Raw genomic sequence first — 26,828 nt, forward strand, 5'->3', positions numbered from 1 at the left:
TGGGGGGTTCAGTCTGGAGAAGAGAAGGCTCAGGGGGGACCTGATCGCTCCCTACAACTGCCTGACAGGAGGATGGAGCCAGGAGGGGCTGGGCTCTGCTCCCAAGGAACAAGGGATGGGACAAGAGGAAACGGCCTCAAGCTGCACCAGGGGAGGTTTAGGCTGGATATTGGGAACAATTCCTCCCCCAAAGGGCAGTCAGGCATTGGAACAGGCTGCCCAGGGCAGTGCTGGAGTCACCGGCCCTGGAAGTGCTCACAAACCGTGTAGACGAGGCCCTCAGTGCCGTGGGTTAGGGGTGGCCTTGGCAGTGCTGGGGAACAGTTGGACTGGATGAGCTTGAAAGTCTTTTCCAACCTGGTTGATTCTGTTATTCTCTGATCCTAAGAGTCAGAGCTGAGGCTTCAGGCAGGGAAAGGGTCATTTGAATTAGAAGAAGAGCAAGTAACTTCAGGTCCTGGATCTGAATCTAAGCCTGACTTCAGTGTCCAAAGCACAAGGTCATCTTTCTGCTCTATTATCAAACAAGTTACTTGTTTAACAAAAAGCATGTGACCAAGTTCACTGCTGCTGCATAACAGCCTCCCTGGAAACATTAGAATGAGCTCACTTAACAATCCACAGGTCAGTGCCGCTGCTGTAGGCAACAGAAAGGGCACATTACTTGGGAAACACCACATCTTTAACCTGCCATTGCTTTCCTTAAGGTCACTGTGTTTGAACTTCCAGCTGTTCACTTGGGGTCTGCCCAAAAGCAACCTCAGGGCAGACAGAAAACAAGTGGAAGTCTGCAGCGGCACATCGACCCTTCTCTCATTTTAGCCATGCCGAAATTCGGCATCAGATGGCTAATGTCACAGACCTTTCTTCACAAACATAACACATCCTGAGCTTTACTGTCTACATACACAGCAGAACTGCTGCACCAGATGTCCCAAACCCAAGGCATGCCACACTCACTGCTAGCTTAGGGCAGAGCAGCACTCAATGGTGTGGTAAGGTGAGAAGGCACCACACCTCCACGGAGCCGCTGCACCAGCAATCTGCCACCGTGCCTGCTGCTAAACAGCTCCTTCACTGTATCTCCAGGCTAAAATAAACTATGTTAATGAATTAACCACCACAAAGCAGCAAATGATTACAAAAACACCACTTGCAGCTTTGTCTACAGGAGGAAAAGAACAAGTGCTTAATACACAGTGAGAAGTACCTTTCAACCAAGTCTGAGAGTGTTAATGGGGATGCAGGACAGGCTCCATCCTAACACTCGTCACCCCAAAGAGCTCAGCTGGGGTACACCTCCAAGTCCACTGGAGATATGCCAGCACAGCCACACTGGGAAAAGCAGTGAAATGAGGTCAAGGTCAGCTCATTCATCCACACCAACTTCCTCCAGCTCTCTGCTGCAGGCATTTGTTCAAGTGCCAACAGACACTAACCTGGCAAACCTTGCTGTAGTGGCTAAAAACACAGGGAGGGCATCCTTCATCATCCAGACTATCCTGGTAGAGATCTCCATGCATGCTGACAAGAAAGAACCACGTGCCACACAGCAGCAGAGTCTAACAACTTTCCTACTTATGATGAATGCAGAGTTAAGGTTTCATTACAGCTTGCTGCTTCTGAAGTAGCAAACCCATGAAACATCCCATCTGTTTCCTCTGCTGTCATCTGGAGCTGGCAAGCACCTGAGATGTAAATACCTGCAGGCTCAGGAGCATGGTACCACGCTAAAATACACCTGGGAAGAGAGCACAGGGGTTGTACGGAAAGTGATACAACAGCAGGGGAAGAGACAGTGTCAAACCAGCACGAGCATCCTGTATTGCAGCTTCTTCATAACTGAAAGGGAAAGAATTTACATTAAAAAAAGTTTAATTCTGAAGGGCTGCACAGTTGAGATTCTTCACTCAAAAGAAAGAGTCTCACTAAAATGGGTAAATGTGTGTGTAGGCTTTTCACCCACGTCCAACACAAGCTGTTCATAAGCAGAGCCTGCAGAATGCATTTCTCTGCTCAGCTCCCTGTGAGCGGAACAGGTCTCTGCAATAAAGGTGACTTGTCCACGCTTCACAAATCAGCATTGTGACAGATAAACTTGTCCCCAGAGTAATGGGAATGCTGTCCTCTTGTCTGACTGGAGATTAAGGGACATAATAGGCAAAGAAAAAGCTTGAAGTCAAGGGACTTGACAACAGTCAGGGAAAAAAGGAGTCAATTATTCATACATACAGTATGCTGTGAAACCCAAATGGACATCCTGCTTCTGACAAAGGAGCAGGAAGAAAGGAAGGGAGAGTTGGTGCAAGCAGCCTCAAGCATAAGGTATGAGAGGACTGAAACAAATATCCACTTCTGTGACTGTATTTCAGGGATGCACATGTAAGAATTCAGAAAGTCTAACAAAAGAAAAAGCTGATATTCATTAACAGTGAGATAATGTGGAAGGGATTAAAAAATAACCCAAACACACCAAGAACAATGTCCAGATGAAAAATACAAGCCACTGCAGAACCAGACGTGTCTACTGCAGTTTCACAGGGAATCTTCTCTTAATTCTGATGCAAAAAAGCAAACTACTCTGAAAAGAGAAAAATTCAGATTCAGAACTAAAGATTACTCACTCGCAGGCGTGCGAGGCAGGACAGCAGCAAAGGGGGAAACACGAGAACAGTGCCAAAATTACCAGCAGGTGTGTGCAGGGCTTTTGAGGGAAATGAGCATTGAGAAGAAAGGGGAAAGAAAGTAGATGCATGGACAAGACAGAAAATAACTGGAGTACTAGAAGATGGCTGAAGGAACGCAGGGAAAACGCAGAACAAATGCAAGGGACGTCTACAAGTACATAAATAATGTAACTCTAAAAAAGAAATCCAAACCCAACCTCATCTAAACAATATAGATTCAGAGACACTACTTGAACTGTTACTGAAAATCAGACAGCAGAAGAATCAATAAGAGCTTTTGGATGAACACAATCTTCTCCCTGGAAGAGAAAAGGTATTAAAGAACAGGAAGAGTAGCAGAACCCTTTGCAACTCTAACCCTGCTCCGATTGTAACAGCACGACAGCTAATTGCTGCTGCTTTATGTTTTGGAAAATGGAACCAAAGACATGAGTTCTGCCATCATCCCAAATGGCCTAAAATGATGTGAATTTAGTTGTCATATGTACAGAAAAAAGTTGAAAACACACAGCTGGGCAAGGAACCTGAAATTTATTTGTCCAGGAGATGGTCCCATGCTACTTAAGATAGGGTTGCACTCAGGAATAAGAAACATGATGGAAGGATTTACAGTGGAAATGTAAAAATCGGTACAAGTAGGACAATAATAAGAAACTAGAAAAACTGGAATGGCAGCCAAAATGCAACTGCAGTTTCATTTACCAAGCAGAATCCCTCACTGGGTTAGACCCCATGAGTCAGAAAGAGCACGAGAGATGGCAGTGGGCACTGAATGCTAAAAGAGATGGCATTGCAAAGGGCCTGCAGCAAAAGCCAGTGTCATTTGGGGCTGTGCACACAGAGGCTGAATCACAACTGCAGGGCATGGAGTAGTCTCTGTAAACAGAGTTGCAATGTGCTCAGGTACCTGAAATACTGCATCTCTCCTTCGGGCCCACTGCAATGAGTGTATTGAAGTATCCGCACGAAGTCTCGTTGGCCTAAGAGACTTCTAACTACAAAGCAGTATCACTTGAGCTGTCTGTTTCCCCGGAAGCAGAGATATGTTCCTGCTGCCACATCCCACACAGAGGAGTAAGACACTCTCACTTCTTGTTTCCCAAAACAGTTTCCACCGGCTTTGATGCAGTTAAAAAAGAACCCAAACAAACCAAACCAAACCTAACGCACAACAAACCAGACAGAGAAGCAGCTTCTGGCCCAGCAGCTGGAATGCTGACAGCTTGGACCAGATAAAAACACAAGCTGTTTGGAAAACAGTCCCTTGCCCAGATGCTCACCTGGCAAGGCTATAAAATGCAGCGAGCTTCTCACCCCTGGCTCTTTCATGGAAGTAACTTCTAAAGAATCATTCCCCATTGCAAACAAATAGCAAAAAGCACAGATTCATGGAAGCATGGATCTGCTGTAGGAACCCTGGGAGATAATGGTGCTCAGCAATCCAGTCTTTAGAGAGGATAAAGGTCAGGGCACCTCCATCCCAGAGGATGCATACTACATATATACTCATACTACATAGCTGTCAGTAACCACATAACATAACCATTACTGTTAGTCACAAGTAACTAGATATGCCGGAGGAAGCGAAATGACTGCTCATAGCATACCAGCACGGTAAGAACAATACAACACTTGTGACAAGCCATCAGAGAACTGAGCTAACACAGCCCAGCTAGTGAACGAGCCACTGGAGAGCAGGGCTGGGAGGCAGTGTGGCAGGCACTTCAAACACAATCAACCCTGCAGGAAAGTCACCACGAATATTCCGAAAGGAGCACCCCTCATCAATCATACTGGCAGGGGACACTTGTCTCGAGTTCCACTAATGAGCAGAAGAAGAAATAACGAGACACCAACTCAATTATCATATGTCAGAGGAGAAATCCCCAATGTCTCCTCTGCGACGGACAAGCCACAGAGAGTGACAGGTAGTGGACAACACATCTGAATTACGGTGCAGGCTTGTAGCCAAGCCCATGATGGCTGTTTAGAACATTTTGTTTTCTATATAGGGCTTAAAGGAAATCATAATTCAAACATGGCAAACATCATCAGTTCTAAGAGACCGCTTCCTTACAAGAAACTGCGGCCTCTCCCAAGCACTCCAGGTCTGGAGCTACTCCAGTGTGTCACGGCATCATGGTAGCTTTTGAGGGAGCAATCTGGAATCGTTTAACATTCCTAGAGGTGCAACTCTGTAGCTTCCCCAAACAGAGCATGTTTTGCTGAGGTTGGAAGTTTACCATGAAAATGCCTCATTTACCCAGGAAACCACTCAAGAACATCTCAGGCAGATAAATACGTGTTACTCCAGCTGCAATAAGGGGTTTTTAAAGGAACACCCAGTTCAGAGGCTTTTCATCATCACATCATCTGAGGGATTATAGAAATGACAGGCAATACTCCTCGCAGAGAGGAAAGGGAGCCCTGAGCCCATAGCTGACAGAACAGCCCATTCCGCAGGGCTGCGAGGTGCTGCTGACCCAGTTGACAGCAGCTCTGCTGGAGGAGAGCATGTTCCTCCACACTGCACAACGTGCTCTGCTCACTGCAAGGCAAAGGAAAGCATGGAACCAGCTGCACAGATCAAGCTTACTCTACTCTCCCGGAAGTGTCAGGTAATAGGTACTGCCTGCCCAAACAGGACAACAGGGTTACACAAATGGTAACATTGACTCCATAGCACTTTGAAGGATCACTGTAGCTGCCACTTCAGTGATACTGCCACTTGTACTTGCAATAACTGCTCTCCTTCCAGGAAGCCATTCATTAGACTATAGCTTTCGAAAACATGCATTTGGAAGTTTTAATACTAGGGAATTCAGAGCACCTTCTGAAACATAATGTCCTGAAGGTGCTCGTCCACAGTCTCACAAAGTGAGCCCAAACCTTACGCACTTCCCTAAGTCAATGCTTTTCTAACTCCCACAAGCAGGACACTGTCCCTGAGCACACTGTGGGTGGCAGCAGGACTGGAATGGGTTTTAGCTCTTGCATCGTACCAAGATAGGAGGTACTCTGGGTGAAATGTAGCGTATTTGGATCCAGCAGTGCCATTCACAGCATAATCTATGCGGGCAGAATCTGCCTTTGCAATCGGAGTCAACAGTACTGATGTATTTGCCAAAATACAACTCGTATCTCTCACCCCAACTAGAAATGGGATTACTTATCACTGAAACAACATCCACGTAACACCGAACACAACAGTTGTGTCATGGAAAAACAGCAAGAGTGAACACAATCACACAATCTTATCTTGTTTCCTAATTAAGAGCTTGCATTTATGTGCTCTTAGCTATTAAAGGAAAAAAGGAAGAGCAGCCCTATTAATTGAGGTTGAAAAATACCACTGCGTGCACAGAGCAAGCCCCCGAGCATGTTTGCACAAAGTCCTTTCACACATTTTTTCCAGACGTGCTGCCTGATCAGCATACAAACCACTGAGAACACACAACGACGTTATGATGCAGACAGACATTTTACTTTGGCAAAGCTCTAGTGCGTTCCTTGCAGTCTCTGTACAGTGAAAACCTGCTACAACCCTGCAGGGTACGTGTTTGCACGGTAGCACAATGAAGATGCTTTCTCCCGCCTCAGAACAGTGCTGTGAAGATTTTTACTGAGATAACCAGAGTGGAAGTTAAGGCTGATGGGCTGACTGCTTTAGCAAAAGCATGCTTCACACCCAGGACTGCTTTCCTTCCAAGGCGTTGTGATGGGAAGCCAATAATCTGTATCCCAATGGGTAGCGTAAATGAAGATGCAGAGCATTTTGCTTGGCTTTCAGGTGTTTACTGCCTTCTGCCTCTCTGCATGATAACTCAGTGCCCAGAAAACCCAGCTCTGCCTCCCATGAGAGCCACCAGAGCCAAAGGCAGCTGTGGCTGGGTTATGCTTAACTCAGCTCATAGCAAGGGCACCAAGAGTTCACAGATCAATCTCAGCTGGGCCCTGAAAAGAGAAAGCCTGCAGCAGGAGGGGTGATACCTTCACCGAGAGTCAGGCAACTTCCAAAACTAAACATGGACTTGGTTCAATGGTGCATCCCTGATTCAGCAGCGAAGACGTCTATTGTGGACATTAGCTCACCTCAGAAAGCCAAGATCCTCCTACAAAGCACCAGAAGTCCTACAGTCATGCTGAACCATTCAGTACATTGGGGCTTACACTTCATGGTGCCTGTATTTAGTGCCTCTCTGAAATCCTGAGGGCCTGCATACAAGCTCTCAACTGTCCTGCACTAAAAGACAAACACAGAGAACCCCCCAGAAGCTGACCTAGGCCAGCCCCACTCCTGCAACAGCCAGAGCTGCATCTCAGAAAATGAAACACTGAGACGGAGCATAGGAATAGCAAAGACTTGTAATAGAGCCTAGAAAAGGCAAGTATGTTCTATAGCACTAAAATCAGTGCAAAGTTCTCCTTTCCCTGGATATGCATAGGGCTGGAAGAATTGACACCGCACAGATGAAAGAGACAGAGATGCCCGAGGGGAAGGATTATTGTCCCTTAACAGCTACTACTCTGCCACCACTACCACCGCCAAAGCACAGTCAGACCAGAGCCCACCTGTGCTGAGCACTGGGACAGCACAGCAAAGTTTCTGCCTTGAAGAACAAAACATCAAGACTCAAACGTTACACAAGCAGCTCAGTAGATGGAGAACGTGGGCAAGCACTAAGCAAGCAGAGTGTGCAGCTACACCATTAACCCAGCTCAGATCTGGGGCTCGAGCTACCCTTAGTTCCAGGGCACACAAATTCCTGCATGTGACCCACTCACTTGGGAAGGCTTGGGCTGGCTGGAGACAGGAAACACAGAAGCCCCAGTCCCACAGCGGCCACTGTGTCCTGCCAGGACTTCTCAGACACCTGCTGACGCTGCAGGCAGCAGCACATGCTGTTGTAGCCTCCAAAGGAAGAACCAGGTTCCATCAGCTTCTTCCCACCCTGACAAACACTGCATGGGTGAAACTTCAGATTAATTTCACACATCTGACACAAGCTGGTGGGTCAGATGGCTGCTCCCATGGCTACCAGCACACGAAGCAGCCTGTCCATTAGAACAGGCTCATGGAAACTGTACTTGGGAAAAGGCACAGGATTTATTGGACCAAAGAGCTGCCCTTCAAACACCTTTCAAACGGACACACAACCATTTCTGCTCACCCACTGGCATCGCACCCGTGTAACCCACTTCTAAGCTCAGTCTCACTATTGCCATCCGTTCTGGCTTTGCTTTGCCCAAAGCAGTTCCTCTTCTCTCTCGCTCTTGCACCATCTCCATTTATGCAGACTACGCACACACACAGGTTTCACCATCGCTACGTTCGGCGCTCCGAATCTGTAAGTTCTATTCTTTCAGCAGGAAGTCAACCTGGTAATTCTGCCTGCTCTCCAAATTCCAACCTGGGAGTAAGCTACCCACAAATAAACAACACCTCAAGTCACTTTAAAGCTATGGAATGATCACTGCTTCCTGCTCCACACAACAGCCTCAGCATGTGTCATCAAAAGGTGTACCGGCTTTTCACTGACACATTTCAGATTCCTTCCCTCTTGCTGCCTGCTCAGCCCCGGACCTCCTTGGGCACTGCAATCACACAGGCTTTTTCCTGCTAGCATGGAGTATTTGGGGACATTTTCACTCTGACACACTCAACTGCCAAGTCTCCCCCTGCAAACGTACCAGCCTTCTGAAGCCCTTTCACAAAGACCGGTGTTGTCTTCCCTACAGGAACAATTATTTGTTCCCATCTTCAATGTTATGCCTCTAGCTTTTACAGAGCACTCGCACACATCGCGTGCATACAACATACCGCAGCCCAGAGATACGTGGATCCAGAGTGACATCCTGAACCTGCCTCTTAACTCTCATGAGAGCCTCTCCTGATCAACATCTGATAAGATGAGCAAAACAAAAGACTCACGGCTCATTAACACATCCAGCACCTCCTGGCTTCAAGACAGGTCTTTGCATTCTTCCCATAAGCACATTTAGCCTGGACAGACCCTTAACCATACAGCCAGCAGTGACATTTACCCCGTTCTGCTTGTTTTCCAGCTCTGTCAGAGACACGACCGAGTTCAGCTGGAAGCACAGCGAAACCCTTTTGCTGTTACCTATGGTCTGGAGCGCAGGTGACAACCCCACGGGCGCACGGCTGCCCGGTGGCCGCTGCCTGGCTTCAGGGGACCGGCCTGTTCACATCGGGGCAAAGAGGCATCTTTAGAAGCCACGCCGATGTCCCCCACTCTGAAACCTCCCATGGCCATCGCTGCAGAGGCCGCAACATGGAGGCAGCGTAGCAGCGGTCCGGTGCTGGCAACCGGGTGCCGCCGGTCCACAGCGCTGCCGCTGCCCGCACTGGAAGCACGGCGGGCAGACGGCGGCCGGGGCAGCTACTCGGGCGCATCCAGCCTCGGGCTGGGGCAAGGCGCAGCCGGCACCGAGGGGGCGCGGCCCCAGGCGCGGCCCGGCCCGGCCCGGCGGGGCAGGGATGCTGCAGGAGCCGACGGTCCCGGAGGCCGCCCGGGGACCGCCTCCTCCCCTCCCCGTGCCATCCCCGGACCCGACCGGCCCCGGGCTCAGCACGGCGCCCGCCGCGGAGCGGGGCAGCCCCCGTGCGGCGCGGCTCACCTGGGCACACAGCTCGGCGCCGAGCGGTCGATCTCCCACGTCGCGAAGAGGTTCATGGGCACCGGGACCGGAGCGGGGCCGGCCATCGCTGCCGCCGCCGCCGCGGCCGTCGTCGCTACGGCCGCCGCCGCCCCGCCGGTCACCGCCGGGGGCCCCGCGGCGGGGCCCGAGCCCAACGCGCCGGCCGCCGCCGCCGCCGCCGCCGCCGCCATGCCGCCGCCACTGGCGCTGCGGCCGGCCCGACCCCCGCCTCAGCGCCAACCTCCGCCTCGCGCGCGCCCGCTCGCTCGCGCGGCGGGGCGGACCCCAGCGCCCAGCAGCCGCCAACCGGAGCGCGGCAGGGCCCAGCAGGGAAGCGGCCTGAGACCAATCAGAGCGCGGCTAAGGCGCGGCCTGCGGCGGGAGACGACCCAATGGGAGCGGGGAAAAAGAGACTTGGCCAAGCGGCCAATCGGAACCGGGGAGGGGGTGGCCGAGCGCCCAGTAGCAAATGGCAGGAGGAAAAGGACGCGGCCGCCGAGGAGGGGCCAGCCAATGGGAGCAGCGCCGCTGCTCCGCGGAGGCGGGGCAAGAGGGGGCGTGGTCGCGAGCCCTTTAAAGCGCGGCGGCGCCGGCCAGCGCGAGCTCGGTGAGGGGTGCGGTCGGGCGCGTGCCCGCCCGCCCAGGGCCGGGGCCTGCTCGCCTGTTGCCATGGCAGCGGGGAGCAGAGCGGCGGGAGCGGCCGCGGTACCGCCCCCTTGCGGACGGGATGTCGTCCGGGGCCGGTCCCGAGGCGGCTGCATGGCTGCGATGGTGTGAGGTTCAACAGGGGGGAATGCCGGGTCCTGCCCTTGGGCCACCCCAACCCCGGGCAGCGCTTCAGGCTTGGGAAGAGCGGCTGGAGGGCTGCTCAGGGGAAAAAGGACCTGGGGGTGCTGGTTGATGGAGCTGAACAGGAGCGGCTCCTGCACAGGCGGTCAAGAAGGCCAAGGGCGTCCTGGCACCGGTGCGGCAGCAGGGCCAGGGCAGGGACTGTGCCCCTGTGCTGGGCACTGGTGAGCTCACACCTCGGATCCTGTGCTAGCTCTGGGCCCCTCACTGCAAGAGAGGCACTGAGGGGCTGGAGTGGGGCCGGAGAAGGGCAACGGAGCTGGTGCAGGGCCTGGAGCCCAAGTGTGATGGGGAACGGCTGAGGGACCTGGGGGGTTCAGTCTGGAGAAGAGAAGGCTCAGGGGGGACCTGATCGCTCTCTACAACTGCCTGACAGGAGGATGGAGCCAGGAGGGGCTGGGCTCTGCTCCTAAGGAACAAGGGATGGGACAAGAGGAAACGGCCTCAAGCTGCACCAGGGCAGGTTTAGACTGGACATTGGGAACGATTCCTTCATTGAAAGAGGACCCTCAGGATCACCCAGTCCAGCCGTTCCCCAGCACTGCCAAGGGCACCCCTAACCCGTGTCACTGAGGGCCTCGTCTACACGGTTTGTGAGCACTTCCAGGGCCGGTGGCTCCAGCCCTGCCCTGGGCAGCCTGTTCCAATGCCTGACTGCCCTTTGGGGCAGGAATTGTTCCCAATACCCACTATAAGGAATCCCCTGGCCTAGGGGCTCCGGGTGAGGCCGGGCCGAGGGCTGTGCAGGCGGTTGGATGCCGGCGGTGCGTGTTGGGGGGTGCCGGATGTGCCCCAGCGCAGAAGCCGATGGGGCCGGGGCGGCCGAACGAGGCTGGCAGAAGGGCCCGGAGCGGAGCGGGCGGTGCCGGAGCTTCGGTGAGGCGGAGGCCTCCGCAGTCCCCGCCCGTTCGCCCGCTCGCCGGGAGGGGCCGAGCGCCGCCGCAGCAGAGCCGCCGCCGGGGCGCGCCGGGCCCGGGGCCACGGGGAAACCACCCGAGGTAAGCGCGGCCCGTGCGGGGGCCGGGGGGGGGGGGCTGCGAGCCGCAACGGGGCCTCCCCTCCCCGGGCTCAGCTGGGCCCGGCCGGAGCGGGCCGGGGGCTGCGGACAGTCAGGGCCGCGGCTGCAGCCCGCGGCGGGCAGCACTTTGCTGCGGCGGGGATGGGGGGGGCGGCCCCGCACCGGGCCCCGACGGTCGGGTAGGGTGGAAGGCAGGAGAAAGCCCGATGTGCGGCGCACTCCAGATGTGCCACAGCCCCTGTGCTAGCCTCGGATCTCCTCCCCATTAGAGGCACCTGCATGTGGCAGGCTTGGGCTCCGCTGCCTGCCTCGGCATGCCGGGATGCTGCTGCCGGGGATGCACGGCTGTGCACGGACCCTGCCGCTTTGGCCAACAAGCAGCAGCTCAGGTCGCTGGTGCCCAGCCAGTGCTGTTGGTGGCCGCATCAGGAGCATCGGTTCACAGGGGTGGCCATCAACCACGCAGTCAGCATCCTGCTGCCTAGAGCTCGCTCCATTCGCATGCTGGGTGACAGGATGGTGCCCTAGGACCCCTGTATGGCCCTGCGCAGACAGGCTTCGTTCAGCGCGGTGCCAACACCATCAGAGGCAGCTGATGCCACTGGGGGCAGGCAGGGTGCTTTTCTCTGCTCCAGCCTGGGAAAGCGGAGCATCCTGCCTGAAACTGAGGGCCTGTTGCAGAGCTCCTTGGGCCTGGAGCTGCTTTTCCTTGCTTTCGGTTTGTCTGGGCATGGGTAAACAACTGTAAGCAGAGCTCTTGGGGAGTGTGAGGCTGAAGGAAAGCGAAGGTGTTGGACCAGTTTCTTCCCTTTCATCCCACAGAACAGCCAGGCTAAAAATAACCCTTTGCCTCATGCTGTGTGGGAAAATAAAGGAGACTAGAGAAGGAGCGCTCCTGGATCATAGCAGTTAAAGACCTGCTTGGTTTAAAAGCATAGATAGAATCTTGTGTGCCTGAGGGGGGAGAGGGAAAGAATATAACCAGTGCCACTGTCTGGGAAACCCCATGGGAAATAAGGCATGTTCCCTTCGCAGTGGCAGAGACTGAACAGCGTGATGAGCTACTGAAGAGGCAGTGCCGCCTGCCCCACCATATCTTCATGTGCAGCCTGAGAGCTGCAGTTTAGCCAGCATGTACCATCAGGATGGCTGGGTCAGGAGTCATGGGAGCATTTCGGCTGGGAGTCTGTGGCTTCGGAACAAACCAGGCACATAGCACGGGAGAAGAGTCTGTGATGCTTCCCACCTTCTTTCAGCCATCCACAGCTGTTTGGGAGAGGGGGCCCCAAGAGTGGTGATGGGGAATGCCAACAACTCCCTGATGGCCCTGCCTGTTCCTCTGTGCAGGATGGTTCCCCCACCACCTGTCAGCAAGCCCCACATCTGCCTCTCCACAGTGCTCATCATGACCAGCCTTGTCCTCATGGATGCCTACCTGGTGGAGCAGAGCCAGGGCTCCAGGAAGCTGAGCATCTGTGTCATGGTGGCAGTGGGTGATGTGTGCTTCCTGCTGGTGCTCCGCTACGTGGCCATCTGGGTTGGGGCAGAGGTAAAGACAGCTAAGAGAGGCTATGCCATGATCCTCTGGTTCCTGTATGTCTTCGTTCTGGAGATCAAGGTCTACTTTGTGTACCAGAACTATAAAGCTGACCGGAAAAGCCTGGATCTCATAGCCCGCAAAGCACTGACCTTACTGCTCTCCATCTGCATCCCAGCCCTCTATATGTTGTTGGTCGCCACAGAGCACATGGAGTACGTCAGGACATTCAAGAAGAAGGAAGATCTCCGCAACCGCCTCTTCTGGGTCATTGTGGACATGCTGGACGTGCTGGACATCCAGGCTAACCTGTGGGAGCCCCAGAAGAAGGGGCTGCCTCTCTGGGCTGAGGGCATCATGTTCTTCTACTGCTACATCTTGCTCCTGGTCCTCCCTTGCGTGTCCCTCTGTGAAATCAGCATGCAAGGGATTGGCATCATGCCTCACCGGATGATGCTGTACCCCATGCTGAGCATGCTCACTGTCAACATCACCACCATCTTCATCCGAGGCAGCAACATGCTTTTCTTCAGGGATGCCCGTGTCTCCAGCATCTTCATGGGCAAGAACTTGCTGGCCATCGCCCTGAAGGTCTGCACGTTCGTGCAGTACCAGCGGCACCAGCGCCACGTGCCCCCAGGGCTGGAGCAGGCCCCGCAGCACAGCTCCCAGGCCCAGCCTTCACCGGGGCTGCACAAGGCGCGGGACCAGCCTGCCTGCCCCGAAGAGCTGGCCCAGGACAACACGTGACAAGCCAGCGGGGACCACAGCCTGGACACTGCCGTACCTGCAGGCCTGAGGCGGGCCACTGAGCTTCCCGCCTGGACAGAGGGCAGTGGCCCCGCTCCCTCCCTTCCCGGGCAAAGCTGCTCTAGTCCTCAGGGGTCGCATGGCGAGAGGCCCCCACAGCAGCTCTCTACAGCTGCAGAGCAGCTCAGGACCTCAGCACCCCACTGAGCAAGTGGGGCAGTGGAATGGAGGAGGATGAGGCCCAGTTTGCCTGCCCCCTCCAACTGCTCCCCACACCCTCTGGCCAAGCAGGGCTCAGACTAGGGGCTGCACAGGGGCACTGCTGTTGTGGTCCCTAGCTCAGTGCTTGGTGACAGCCTGCCCCCTGTGCTGGGGGAGCACAGCCTGGGCCTCCCCCTGCCCATCACTCCTCTCAGCCAGCTACAGGCCTGGGGGGTCCTGAGGGAGAACTGTCCTTTTTTTGTATCTATCTCCCTCTTTGCAATAAAAGACTGAGCCCTGCAGCCTTGTCCTGTGTGTCCCTGCTGGCAGGCAGATCCCCTGGCTCCTGTGGGTACCTGTCCCTCAGGTGGTGGCATGACCAGCTGCAAAGCACATCTGGGGAACAAGGCCCCCGTTCAGTGACCTGGGGAGAGCATCCCAGGCACCTGGGTCTGAAGCCAGCAGCTGGGAGAGGAGAGGTCCTTGTGAGGCTGGTGGGCTTTGAGGGTGTCACTGTGGGGTAAGGGTAGAAGCTTTATCAGCCATTAGAATCACAGGATCACCTGGGTTGGAAAAGACCTTCAAGATCATCAGGTCCAACCGTTCCAAGGTCACCACTAACCCATGGCACTGAGGGCATCGTCTACAGTTTGTGAGCACTTCCAGGGCCGGTGACTCCAGCACTGCCCTGGGCAGCCTGGTCCAATGCCTGACTGCCCTTTGGGGAAGGAATTGTTCCCAATATCCAGTCTAAACCTCCCCTGGTGCATCTTGAGGCCGTTTCCTCTTGTCCTATCCCTTGTTCCTTGTCCTCCTTGCAGGACAGAGGCATTTGGCTCCAGAGGAGCAGGAGGAGAAGGCAGGGCTGCTTTGGGGGTGCACTAGGTCTGTTCCCAGGTGCGCAGGACCTACCAGCAGGGATGGGTATACATGGACTCAGGAATGCTGCTCCCACATGGTCCCTCAGCAAGGCCCTGGCAGCTGTGACACAGGGGTGAGCCACCTCCAGCCTGTCCAGGCCTTCGTCTTCTTCCCTTCTTGCACTGAAGTACAGGTGGAGGTTTGTTCACCTTTGGATTAAAACATGAGAGCAGAAACCAGCAGATCAATGACACAAGAGTCAGGACAGCCTTGGGCTTGGTGCTGCCACCAAACTCTCCTCTGAAAGCACAAGGATGCTGCAGGCTCTGCATGCCACATCCTGAGGCAAGAAGAGGAAGCAGGAGCCAGCCACAGCACAAAGCAGTAAGCCACACACAGGTTAAAGGCAGCTGAGGATCCCCATATGGTCTCTAGCCAAGCTGGTATGTCCCATTTCTCCTGCCTTGCCCAAGTCGCACCAAAACCCATCATCAGAGCAGATCTTGCTGCACCCACAGGAAATGCAGATGCTTAGCAGCACCCTTGGGTGGGTGTGATGGAATTGCTCATCATTCCATCTCTTGCTCATCACAAGGCCCTTCTCCAGGCTCCCCACAGCACAGCTGTGCCCAGGGGCACTGCACCCTGCAGAGCTGAGGCGCTCACCCAGCACATGCGCTGACCTGTCAGCTTGTCTGCATCACATCCATACCTCCTTGTCAGCACAGCTACAGGAAATGGGGACAATGAGGAGAAACAAGAGAGCTGGTGCTCAAATATAATGTTGGAGAGGGAGGCATTAACTCCCAGAGGTTCACTTTCGTCTGTACTGGCACTGCTGCCAGGAATAAAGGCAAATGGAGGTGTTTTATTTCATACACTGCACTTGTGAGACTACATCCAGACACTGCATCCAGGCTTCTCCCCCAGAAGATAGATGCTGGTCCTCTGGGCCGACTCCTCCATTTGAGGATGTGAGAGTTGTCAGAGGCAGGAGCACTGCAAGGAAAGCCTGACCAGACCTATGACAAGAGAAGATGGGGACAGGCACTTCCCTATGAACAAGACAATATTTAGGGACTAAAACCAGGCAGGTTTCCTAGATCAGGATTAAAATAGTTAGCATCTTGAGAACCCAGAGCAGTGGAGCAGAGGCCAAGAGAGGTGGTAGCATCTGTCCTTGGATTTTCTCAGAGCCAACTGAAAAAGCCCTGGGCAACCTGGTCTGAAGTCAGTGCTAGCCCTGCACTGAGGCAGAGAGGCTTCCTATTCCCACTTCAGGTGGTGAATAGTAACACCTGGAGTAGAGGCAGCAACACAGGGTAGGGCTTGTGCTCTCACAGCTACAGGAAGAGATGGGCAGGTGCAAGGATAGGGACAGCACACCTGCATGACAGACTTCTCACTACCCAGGTGTGGTGTAAACCACAGCAAAGATGACATTTCAGCTGCAAAAAGCACTATTTTCTTTAGTCCAGGCTCTGCTGCCCTACGTCAGCACTGTACAGTGACACAGACAGATACTGGGAAGAGGGCCTGGCCCGGGCAGAGCGAGTCCCAGTGCCAGACTGTCTGTCCAGCAGTCACAAGTTCTTCTGTGAGGGCAGGCGGCGCTTGTCTTTGATGGCATTCCTCTTCCTCTTCTTGTTCAGGAAGCTTTCCAGCTTCCCACTCCTCTTCAACTCTGCATACTTATCAGCTAGCTCCAATTTCTTCATCTCAGCTGTAAAGAAGAGGGAGCAAGGTTTAAAACTTCAAAATGAAGCCTGAATCACCTCTACAGACCAGCCCTTCCTCACCTCTCCCTCCCTGGCTCCAGGCCTGGCTTACTGCTTGAGTACCAGCACTAGAACAATCTCTCCACAGCTCCATGGAATATTATGGTCAGCTCAATTCCAGTGCTGACATTGCTGTCATCAGTAATAGGTCTTCCTGCAGCATGTTCACGCTGAGTACTTACATTTCTTTAGGAAGAAGGGCTTCTTTCCCTGCTTGGCCAATTCCCTCTGTTGTCTCTTAAAAGACAGCTCCCTCTCCCTCAATTTCTGCTGCTTTTCCTGTGCCTGTTCTTGCTGTGTCTGCACAGAAAGGATGACCTATGTCAGCATCTAGGCAGACCTCAGGTCGCACACCCTCTCCTCTAGCGCATTGCCTCAAGGAGAGGAGATGCTGCACTGAACTCACCATGCGGTTCAGGAGCTGCTGGAGTTTCTCCTTCTGCTCCACGTTCCGGCATTTTTTCAGCTGCTTCTGAATCATCTGAAGAAGACAGCAGAAAGCTGGATCACTGCCTGCTGCCACCTCCACTGCAAAAAGCAGAAGCTGCCCTTGCCAAAGCAAGGCCCTTCTGGCCAAGGATAGGCACACAGCATCACCTCTTTCTCCTGCTTCTTGATACTGTCCAGGAAGCTGTAAGTCTTCATAAATATTTCAGGCTTATACTCTCCAGACAGGTCATCAAATCGAGGGTCTCTGTGGACCTGAAGGCAGGGAAGGCAAAGGTAAGACCTGTGGCCAAGATAACGCTGTTAACAGCCTGCTTACTGTCCTTCCATGGATCAGACCTTGTCTTTTTTTGTACTAGCAATATCATGCACCACCACTGAAAACATCTGCAGTTGGCAAAGACGGGGTCCAGTAATGGGGCAGCAGTCCCCCATCAAGTCCATCACACCTGCATCCAGCCTGCCAAGCAACTGGCATTTCCATATGCAAGTCTACCACCCAAGAGCAGCCAATTCAAAGCACAGCAACTGAAGTGCTGCCTTCAAACACCTGCAACTCCCAGACCAGGAGCTGGCTGAATATGTGTTGTCAAGGTGATGGATTTGGGAATTCAAACCTATCTAGGTTTTCACAGATTACCTGGGTCAGGTCATACAAAAAAGACACACAAAAAGAGATCTCCGGCTGTGGAAATTAATATATTAAGATAATCCAGCAATCATAAATCAATGTTATAGTCAGATTAGAAACCAGGTGGACATTTGAACTTCCAGAGTGATAGTAGCGAACAATGACCACAGCTTTCAGTGAAACTGTCACTGATGGCAGCCATTACATCTTCTAGATACACTTGGGGCTCAAACATTTCAGTTACTCCTCTAGCTGTACATCCTGCAGGGCAGCAGGTTATACAGAGAGCAGCTGCTCCTGCACTCAGAGAAACACCAGTGCTACCTGTGCTCACCAAGCCCTGACCCTCCAGAAACAGCCCGTGTCATCTATCAGCATCACTGAGGGAAGTCAGCTCCCCAGCTGGGGAGGGGAGCACTCACCTTCTTTCTGACAGGGATGACCTGGCGCAGAAAAGGTACAGGCTTCTTGGCAGATATCTCCAATGGCCTGAAAAAGAGAAAAGTGTACTTAGGAGCAGCAGAGGACAGAATCACAGAATCACAGAATCCCAAGGGTTGGAAGGGACCTCAAAAGATCATCTAGTCCAACCCCCCTGCAAGAGCAGGGTAACCTACAGTACATCACACAGGAACTTGTCCAGGCGGGCCTTGAATATCTCCAGTGTAGGAGACTCCACAACCCCCCTGGGCAACCTGTTCAAGTGCTCTGTCACTCTTACAGTAAAGAAGTTCTTCCTGATGTTAACGTGGAACTTCCTATGCTCTAGTTTACACCCATTGCCCCTTGTCCTATCACTGGATATGAGGCACAGGTAACGTGTCAGGAGGTTAGCCAGACCCTCACGAGAGTATTAATGCACAATGCCAGAGCAGCAGACTCTCCACTCGGTGCTCACCATACCTATAGAGAGGTAGGTGCCTTGGTCAAGGCTACTACAACCAAACGATCTATAACTGACCTATAACACCACCCCATCAGTAAATGTGCCACATGATTATTCCTCTCCCTCTCCATATTTTCATTCATCATGCACCAACTCTCTTCTATTCCTGGCCTACCAACTCATCCACTCCTGACTAATACACTGTAAAGTGAGAACAGAGTTGGGAATTTCTGCACTGATCTGAGAGCTATAGAGAGGCCAAAGCTGAAGCTAGCTCAGTTCCAGGGCATTTCCCTGAAGCTCTTTTTCTAAGCAGCTCACTTCCAGAACAAAACCATGAGAGAAACAACATGTGAGACTTACAGCAACGCACCACTTAGAGGATTAGGGGAATTAAATGAAAACAGCATTATACAAACTGTATGGCAGAAAGAGAGACACTGTGTGAAGATGTTGCACTACTCAAAGCCCCCCCCAAGGCCTGGGTAAGAGATAGAGCAGAACTATTATTGTAATCAACTGTTACAGCAAAAGAAGCATTCATCAATAGAGATTCATCAATAGGTTAGGGAATGCCAGTGTAACAGAGGAAAACTGTTCAAATCACTCAGATACAGCCCTAAGGACTGAAAACCAGCTAAGTAGAGTATACAGAGGGTAATGGTATTACAGCTGTTACCAGTGAGGGCCTGTGGAGCACCGTGAAAAGATCTAGATCTGATAGTTTTTGTGGTGTTGAACACAGGGAACAGTCTGTGATGATGAAGGCTGGGGGAGTGGGGAGGTGTCAACACAGACGAGCAACAGGAGGAATGAAATACCAGAACAAGTCGCTGTCCCTACAACTCCCCAGCCAGCAGAAGCCAGGCAGAAAATGCTGATGGGCTGGAAGGGGGTTAGAAAACAGCAGGTAACAACGTAGGGCCCAAGGAGCATAAGTAAAGCACTATTATACAGCTTCAGAGACAAGCATAGCATGCGTGGGTTAAAAGAGCCTTAACACAGAGGGTGCAAAGGAATTGAGTGCTGATTTAGCTATCAGTAACAGGTGGGGGATTTGAACAGGACAGGATATTACGAGCTCTGAAACAGCAACAGAGCATTCCCAAATGAAACACTATAGTGAAACACATTATCATGTAGCACATTAAAGGACAGCTACACCAGCTCCAAGGCAACGGAAACACAGCAAAGAGCTCCCAGTGTAACTTCTGCAGTGCAGAGAACACACAGGCAGTTAACTGGTGACAGAGCCACTTCTTTACCCCTTTTTGCCTTGCTGCTGCTTCGCTGTAGCTTTGGTAGGTTTGGCAGTTTTCTTCCCACTGGTCACTTGCTTGCACACACTTGTTCTTGAGTCATTCTGCATTTGCAGCAGTTCCTCAAAAGACATCTGAGAGAGATCTGGAAGAAAGTGAGGAGATACCGGAACTGAACAGCTTCCCAAAGCACTTCCCACCCCCTAACTCATAGAATCCCAGACTGGTTTGTGTTGGAAGGGACCTTAAAGCTCACCCAGTTCCAACCCCACTGCCACAGGCAGGAACACCTTCCACTAGAGCAGGTTGCTCCAAGCCCGATCCAACCTGGCCTTGAACACTGCCAGGGATGGGGCAGCCACAGCTTCTCTGGGCACCCTGTGCCAGCACCTCAGCACCCTCACAGGGAAGAATTTCTTCCTAATGTCTCATCTCAATCTCCCCTCTGGCAGGTTAAAGCCATTCCCCTTATCCTGTCCCTACAGGCCCTTGTCCAAAGTCCCTCTCCAGGTTTCCTGTAGCCCCTTTAGGCACTGGAAACTGCTCTAAGGTGTCCTTGGAGCCTTCTCTTCTCCAGCCTGAACAAACCCAGCTCTCTCAGCCTGTCTCCAGAGAAGAGGTGCTCCTGCCCTCTAATGTTATCACAGAGGTGCTACTGCCATCGCTAAAGCCCTTGACCAAGGCTGAACTAATGGGACATGAAGAAGCTTCTGGCATCTTCTCACAGAAGCCACCCCTGCTACCAAACCCTTGCCATGCAAACCCAGTGTGCTGCCCCACAACACAGCTTACTGCATGCTCTGCCCACATCTGCTGCCAAATTCAGGAATCAACGTAAGGTCAGTCACACTGGCTGAGGGCATGGACTCATCCTCCCAGTCACTCTCATCTTGGCAATCACCAAGACTTTCTGCTTCAGGATCTACTTGCATCATCCAGTAAATGTACTGAGGATATCAACGTGCTGCCTCAAGCAATGTTTGCTTTCTCCTTTCTCTGAGCACCCAGGAACCCTGCTCTGTCAAAGCCCGTCAGTCCTCTGGGGAGGGTTAAGGGAACACTATCTATCCAGAAAACAAATTATTCTAGGACTTAGACGGAAGCATGTGCCACTCTGCTGCTGTTCAAATTCAGTGCAGATAGCTCTAGGCTGCTGCACTGTAAGAAAAATCCACACTAATTATACAAGATACTGGGGTACAGAGCAATTAATCACTATAGAGGGTAACATCTGAGTATCACTGGATACTCAAAGCATCGCCACACAGACAAACGAAAGACTCTGAGCAAGGACAGTCAAAAGGGACAAAGAAAGCATTAAAGGGAAGGAAAAATGATGTGGAAGTTATTCTGACATTCCATGGAGACAGACAAGACGCGGTCACTTTCACTACAATACTCCATTTGGCTGCAATTCCAAAACAATACCCTTAAAATAGCACAGGCTTACAAGACGTCAGAGAAATGCTCCAGGCTTGGGGCAGAGTGGCTGGAAAGCTGCCTGGAGAAAAAGGACCTGCGGGTGCTGATTGATGCAGCTGAACATGATCCAAGAAGCAGTCAACAGCATCCTGGCCTGTATCAGCAGTAGTGTGGCCAGCAGGGCCAGGGTAGTGATCATCCCCTTGTGCTGGGCACTGGTGAAGCCGCACCTCGAATCCTGTGTTCAGTTCTGGGCCTCTAACTACAAGACAGACATTGAGGTGCTGGAGTGGGTCCAGAGAAGGGCAATCACAGAATGGCTTGGGCTGGAAAAGGCCTTAAGATCACCTTGTTCCAATCTCCTGCCATGGGCAGGGACACCTCACACTAAACCATCTCACCCAAGACTCCATTCAACCTGGCTTTGAACGCCGCCAGGGACGGAGCACTCACAACCTCCCTGGGCAACCCATTCCAGTGCCTCACCACCCTTACAGTAAAGAACTTCCTCCTTATATCTAACATAGTAAAGGGCCTGGAGCACAAGTGTGATGGGGAAAGGCTGAGGGAACTGGGGGGGTTTAGTCTGGAGAAGAGAAGGCTCAGGGAGGGGGGACCTTATTGCTCTCTACAGCTCTCTGACAGGAAGATGGAGCCAGGAGTTGGCTGGCTCTGCTTCCAAGGAACAAGGGAAAACAGCCATCAATCAGCACCCCCAGGCCCTTTTCGATGAGCAGCTTTCCAGCCACTCTGCCCAAGCCTGGAGCACTGCATGGGATTGGTGTGGCCCAAATGCAGGACCCGTCTCTGAGCGTGGGTGAACCTCACACTACTGGCCACAGCCCACCGATCCAGCCTGTCCAGCCTCCTCCCGCAGATCAGCACCCCCAGCCAGCCCAGCGTCATCTGTGCCCTCGTCCAGACTGGACAAAAATCCGCTAAACAGCACCGGGGTGGGGGAGCCGGAATGGCGGAAGGGGACAAAGCCGCTGTCAACCCTCTTCGCACCGCACGGGCGGCGGTGACAGCGCAACCACGCCGGGAGCTGTGCTGCCCCGGGGCGATGCCGAGGCCGAACCGCCCCATCGTGCTCAGCGCCCGGGGCTGGGACCGCCGCCCTCCCCGGAGGGCCCGCCGGGGCGAGGCAGCCCTCACCTGTCCCGCAGGCCCCCGCCGCCGCCTCCTCCTCCTCCTCCCCCGGAGGGCTCTCGCCGCTGTCGCTGCTGTCGTCGCTGTCGCTGTCGGTGTCCGCTGCCTCCAGCCCCGCGGGCGGCTCATGCTCCTGCTGCTGCTCCTCCGCAGCGGCGGCGGCGGCGGCTCCGCGCCCGCCGGGCCGCGGCCTCCGCATCTCCGGTGAGGGCGGAAGCTACACACGGAAGCGGAAGTGGCGGTGCGCGAGGAACACGGAGTCACGCGGGTGGGGGAAGGCGTTTATTGGCGGAGGCAGGGCGCGTAGTGCGCGTGCGCGGCTGGGGGCCACGCCCCCTCCGGTCCGTTGCCTAGGAGACAGGCGGGCGCCGCGGCGTGCGGGCCGCAGGGCCAGGCCTCGGCCTCCACCGAGGGCCAGTCCGTAGCGGCGGCGGGCGGCGAGAGGCTGTCGGCCAGGGCGCGGAGCTGAGCGGCCAGCAGGCTGAGCTCCCGGCACGGTGGCGCCGCGGGACGGGGCGTGTGGCGGGGCTGCCGGGCCCGCAGGTACGCAGCCTCCTCCTCCCTGCAGCGGACACGGAGTGAGGGGCGGCCCGGGGGCACGGCCCCGCGCTGCCCTCCTCCCCGCCGCAGCCCTCACCTGAGGCAGCGGCCGGTGCAAGTGATGGAGCGGCCCCCGCCGTCCCGCCGCGCTGACACGTGCAGCCAGGCCCAGGTGCGGTCCCTGCGCAGGACGCGCAGCACCGCGGTGTCTTCTGTGGTACCGGCCCCGAGCGCTGCGGGCGAGGAGCTGCGTTAGGCCGGGCCAGGCCCGGCGGCCAGGGGCAGTGCTGCCGGGGACCCCGCCGGTGCGTGGTGGGGACTGCAGGCACCGCGGCTGCGGCCCCAGCGCGACAGAAGCCGCGGGTCGTGGAGCCAGGTCTGTGCTAGTCCTGCCCTCCCTTTGTAGCTGAGCCTCAAGCAGGCTTGTCCCTCCTCTCCGCACTGCGGCAAAGCGGGGCGCCTGTGTTCCGAAGCTTGAAAGCTACATGTGAGCTTACAGGCAGTGTATGGGGCATGCGGGTGATTCTCTAGTGCCTCCTTTCTGGAGCAGGAAGCGACAGCACGCAGGACCAAGTCCCCTCTGTGCCTGTTGTCCTGGACAGCCACTTTTCCGGTGTACCCACAGGAAAATACACATGTTCCCAGGCCTGACACTCACCCACGGCCCTGTGCTGGGCGGCTGCCAGGTCAGCATCCTCGGGGTGCAGGAGGCTGTACCACGACTGACCCATCAGTTCCTCCCTGTGGTAGCCCAGGTGATAGGTGACACTGGGGAAGACAAGGGGAAGGGGGACTGAGTGCAGGGTCTGCACCGTGTCAGCAAGGAGCAGCTGTGGCAAGATGGGAGCAGACAGCAGAACAACAGGGCTACAGCGATGCAAACAAGGGAGGGAAGAGGCTTAGGCAGTGTCTGAGAGAGCCTCGCACACACAGGGCTGCTGAAGGGGAACGTGCAGCTATGGCTGTGGTGTGAGCAGCCTCACCTCTCCGTGGCATCGGTAAATGTCATGTCGAGGCTGTGTGTGCTCTGGAACAGGTCCTCCTGGGAGCCAGTGTCTGCAGGCAGCCGCCTCACCGGGCTGCAGAGGGCCAGGAAGGCTGCGGTGGAGCGGGAGGGCGGCCAGCGCAGGGCCGTGAAGCGCCCGCGCACCACCACGGCCCGGTTCCCCCCGTGCTGCAGTTGAAAGGCCTTGGAGGTGCGCATCTCACATACGAACGTGACTTCTGCAGGGAGACAAAGCGGGCAGGGCTCCCTCGCTGGCCCTGGCAGTCCTGAAGGGCTGGAGCGGGGCAGCAGCACCTGTGAGATGCCAGTCGAGGCCTCCCTTACCTCTGCCCGGCTCCTCCTGGGCGAGGAGGAGCTTCTTGCGCACGTCCTCGTGGGCTTGCTGGTCCAGGATGTCAAAGACCATGTCCCCATGGGCAAGCAGCTCCACCTGACAACAGAGGGGCTGCCGTGGTGGTCTGTGTGTGCTGCCGTGAGCCGGGCAGCCCGCTGGAGCCACAGGCACGCAGGGAAGGCACCAGGACAGGTACGTGGGGACAGTGACCACAGTGGGCAGGCCTTACCATGGAGAGGCCCAGGACCTGGGCCACATTCTCCGAGATGTAGACCAGCTTGCCATCGGCTGAGAGCACCAGCAGGAACCCCGGGAGCAGGGAGAGCAGCTCCGTGCCGAGGGCTGGTCCTGCAGGAGCAGCGCTGTCTGCAGGGGATGGATCACAGGGTGAAGCGCTGCCGTGGTGGGGCAGGAGCAGTGCCCCAAACAGAGCCAAGCTCATGTGGGGTGCAGTGGTGCTGTGGGTACCTGGGGGGAAAAGCTGAGCCCCCCGCAGCTGGAGGCACACCAGGGCCATGGTGTGGAGGTAGGAGAGCCGCTCCTTCTCCCGTGCAGAGATAGGCAGTAGGGAGCGCAGTGCCTGCAGCTCCATGTTGATCTGGTCCCGGCGAGCCTTGGAGGCACTCTTGGTTGACCTGCAAAGCCAACCGTTGGGCAGGGAAAGGGACAGCATTCCCTGACTGCGGCCATGGGGAGAAACGTGAGCTCAGGGATACGAATGGGGGTGCTCGGTGCCCATGGCAGCTGTTTCTGGGACAGCAAACTCTTGGCGCCTGGTTCGGCGCAATGGGAGCTGCTGCCCCCAACAGCTACCCAGGGGGGCACCGTTGCTGGTGCTCCTCTTGCTGAGGGCCATGTTAGACAATGACATGTGCTTTGGGGGTGCTTGGGCTCTCCCCAGAGACCTCCCACCAAGGATGGAAACTGCATCCAGTGCTGGAATGCGAGCCCATCACATCTACCTTCACATCCGGAATCCCTCTGCCCCTCGCTGCCTCCCCCTGCACCAGCAGCAACCCTGCCGTCCCAGGCTGGTGCCAGCCCCTTTGCAAGGGCCATGGGACACTGCAGAAGCTGGTTTGTGCTCTCCCCAGCTAGGAGACCTCAGCTCAGCCCTGTGGGAGGGAGGGAGCTCACCTGAATGGCTTGGAGGCCCCGGCCACCTCCTTGCCCCTCCTGGGCAGGCAGCTCATCTCTGCCTGCAGCGGCCTGTGGCAGTGGCTGCAGAAGATGGTCATGCTGCTGGCACTGGGATGCTGCTCCCTCCTTCGCCTCTGGCTGCGTCTGAACCTGCTGACCCTGCTGCTCCCTGCCGGCCTCCTTTTGTACCCTCCTGGGGTGTGCAGGGTTACCTCTCCTGACGCAACCCAAACAGCCCACGGCTATTTTTAGAAGGCAGCCTGCTAAAAATAGCCCTGGCAGGCGCTGCAATCTGAGAGGGGAAGCAATAAAAGGAAGCCAGGGTCTTTAAAGCAAACCTGGCCTCTCAGGAGGGGGTGCTGATGAAGGTAGCAGGGATCTCCCTGCGGGGCACACATCCGCCCAGCTCCTGCCCCACCGTGGTTGCCAGCACAGCAGAAGGTCCATGAGAAGCTGAGGGCTTGTGGCTGGTCCCGCAGCTCTCCGGCACCACGGATGACTGAGCTGGTGCTGCGACAGGGAGCCGATACAAGGAAACGCAGCGGGGACCAGTGAGCAGCGTCCATCCCCAGGTCTGCAGCAGGGGCCTGGCAGAGGATGGTCAGGGCCACAGCACTCCTGAACCTGAGAAAACCCTTGAAGTGGTGCTTGGGACCCTGGTGAGCCCCTTCCTTTCTTCCTAGAGAAACCACCTCCCCACCGAAGGCTGTCTCCCCTAGAGGCAGCTGCCATGGGGTGCTGAGCCTCCTGCCTCCATTCGGTGTGATTTTCCCCAGTGACAACCATTCATGGACAGAGGCAGGAGCACCTCAGAGCCCCCGTGCTCAGTGCCATGCTGCCCAGCACAGCGAGGCTGCCTGGTCCATGGGGGTTTCCAGTGCGTGGCCCCCTGCAAGGAGAGCAAGCTTGGTGCTTCAGCGCTGGGGAAGGGCAAAAAGCCTCCAGCATTGAAAGCCTGTGGCTGGGGTAGCTGGTTGAGCAGGGGAGCTGGTGCATAATGCATGGGAGATGCCCACCCAGCCCTCGCAGGAAACCCATGTGCTGTCAGCACACCCCGGCTTCGTTCAGGGCCCCAGCCCTGCCCTTGCCACTTGTCACCCACCACAGCAAGGTGCTGCCAGTGCATGAAGAACAAGCTCTTGTCACCCTTGTGGTGCGTCTGTTCTCTTGCCATGGGGCTTTCACTGCTCTCGTGCCACCCCAGGCTGCTCCATTGCACCCGCACTGGCCCCCTGCCACAGGCTGCAGAGCCCTCTGCCACCCTGTGCTGCTGGAGGAGCAGCTCCTGACCCTGGCTCCCTGCCACCCTCAGAGCAGGGGACATGGCCTGGGCCCTCTGCCACCGGTTCCTGGCGCACAGCCACCACCTCCTCTCAGCTGCACCGCGACTTGGCAGCCCGGGGAACACCCTGAGCGCTTCCCCGGCTTCAGCCACAGCTCCTTGTCCCGGCGGACCCTGCCACAGGAAGGGGCTCAGCACAGCCCTGTGTGCCCACTTCCCTCCCTGGGGCAGGCCACTCGTGGCACCCACCTTCCCAGGCAGCACAGCCCGAGATGGGCACCATCTTCCTCACTGCCCTCCTGCAGGGCAGCACAGCCCCGGGCAGGATGCTGGGGGGGGGACCCAGCTCCCCTTCTCCCCCCCGAGGCAGGGCTGCAGCTCACAGCAG

At 55.3% G+C, this 26,828-nt stretch overlaps 4 protein-coding genes across 5 annotated transcripts in view; 1 reads left to right on the forward strand and 3 right to left on the reverse strand.

The window, feature by feature from the left end:
* The window catches only part of LOC136014651 (phosphofurin acidic cluster sorting protein 1-like), a 42,444-nt gene extending 32,956 nt beyond the window's left edge, over nt 1–9,488 (reverse strand). Inside the window, exon 1 of the mRNA XM_065679541.1 lies at nt 9,330–9,488. Within this exon, the coding sequence (XP_065535613.1) occupies nt 9,330–9,415 (86 nt within the window). The 5' untranslated portion in view covers nt 9,416–9,488. The remainder of the gene's footprint in view (nt 1–9,329) is intronic.
* Nucleotides 9,489–10,530: 1,042 nt separating this feature from the next.
* On the forward strand, nt 10,531–14,000 carry LOC136014657 (transmembrane protein 121-like). Its single transcript, XM_065679550.1, has 2 exons — nt 10,531–11,197; nt 12,253–14,000. The coding sequence occupies exon 2, from the start codon at nt 12,515–12,517 to the stop codon at nt 13,502–13,504; it is 990 nt and encodes a 329-aa protein (XP_065535622.1). The 5' UTR covers nt 10,531–11,197; nt 12,253–12,514; the 3' UTR covers nt 13,505–14,000.
* Nucleotides 14,001–15,414: 1,414 nt separating this feature from the next.
* On the reverse strand, nt 15,415–22,383 carry RRP36 (ribosomal RNA processing 36). Its single transcript, XM_065679552.1, has 7 exons — nt 22,145–22,383; nt 19,574–19,712; nt 17,845–17,911; nt 16,942–17,046; nt 16,751–16,825; nt 16,527–16,644; nt 15,415–16,289 (listed from the first exon to the last, which is right to left on the reverse strand). The coding sequence occupies exons 1-7, from the start codon at nt 22,335–22,337 to the stop codon at nt 16,150–16,152; spliced, it is 837 nt and encodes a 278-aa protein (XP_065535624.1). The 5' UTR covers nt 22,338–22,383; the 3' UTR covers nt 15,415–16,149.
* NPAS4 (neuronal PAS domain protein 4) lies at nt 22,341–26,825 on the reverse strand. 2 transcript variants are annotated; one of them, XM_065679547.1, is made up of 8 exons: nt 25,156–26,825; nt 24,487–24,653; nt 24,248–24,384; nt 24,009–24,114; nt 23,662–23,902; nt 23,337–23,446; nt 22,776–22,911; nt 22,341–22,700 (listed from the first exon to the last, which is right to left on the reverse strand). In XM_065679547.1, the coding sequence occupies exons 1-8, from the start codon at nt 25,254–25,256 to the stop codon at nt 22,421–22,423; spliced, it is 1,278 nt and encodes a 425-aa protein (XP_065535619.1). In that variant the 5' UTR covers nt 25,257–26,825; the 3' UTR covers nt 22,341–22,420. The 2 variants fall into 2 exon arrangements, with proteins under 2 accessions (XP_065535619.1, XP_065535618.1); XM_065679546.1 differs by having other exon boundaries at nt 24,248–24,653.
* Nucleotides 26,826–26,828: the final 3 nt, after the last annotated feature.

The sequence above is a fragment of the Lathamus discolor genome, chromosome 5 (assembly GCF_037157495.1).
Source record: "Lathamus discolor isolate bLatDis1 chromosome 5, bLatDis1.hap1, whole genome shotgun sequence".
NCBI lineage: Eukaryota > Metazoa > Chordata > Aves > Psittaciformes > Psittacidae > Lathamus > Lathamus discolor.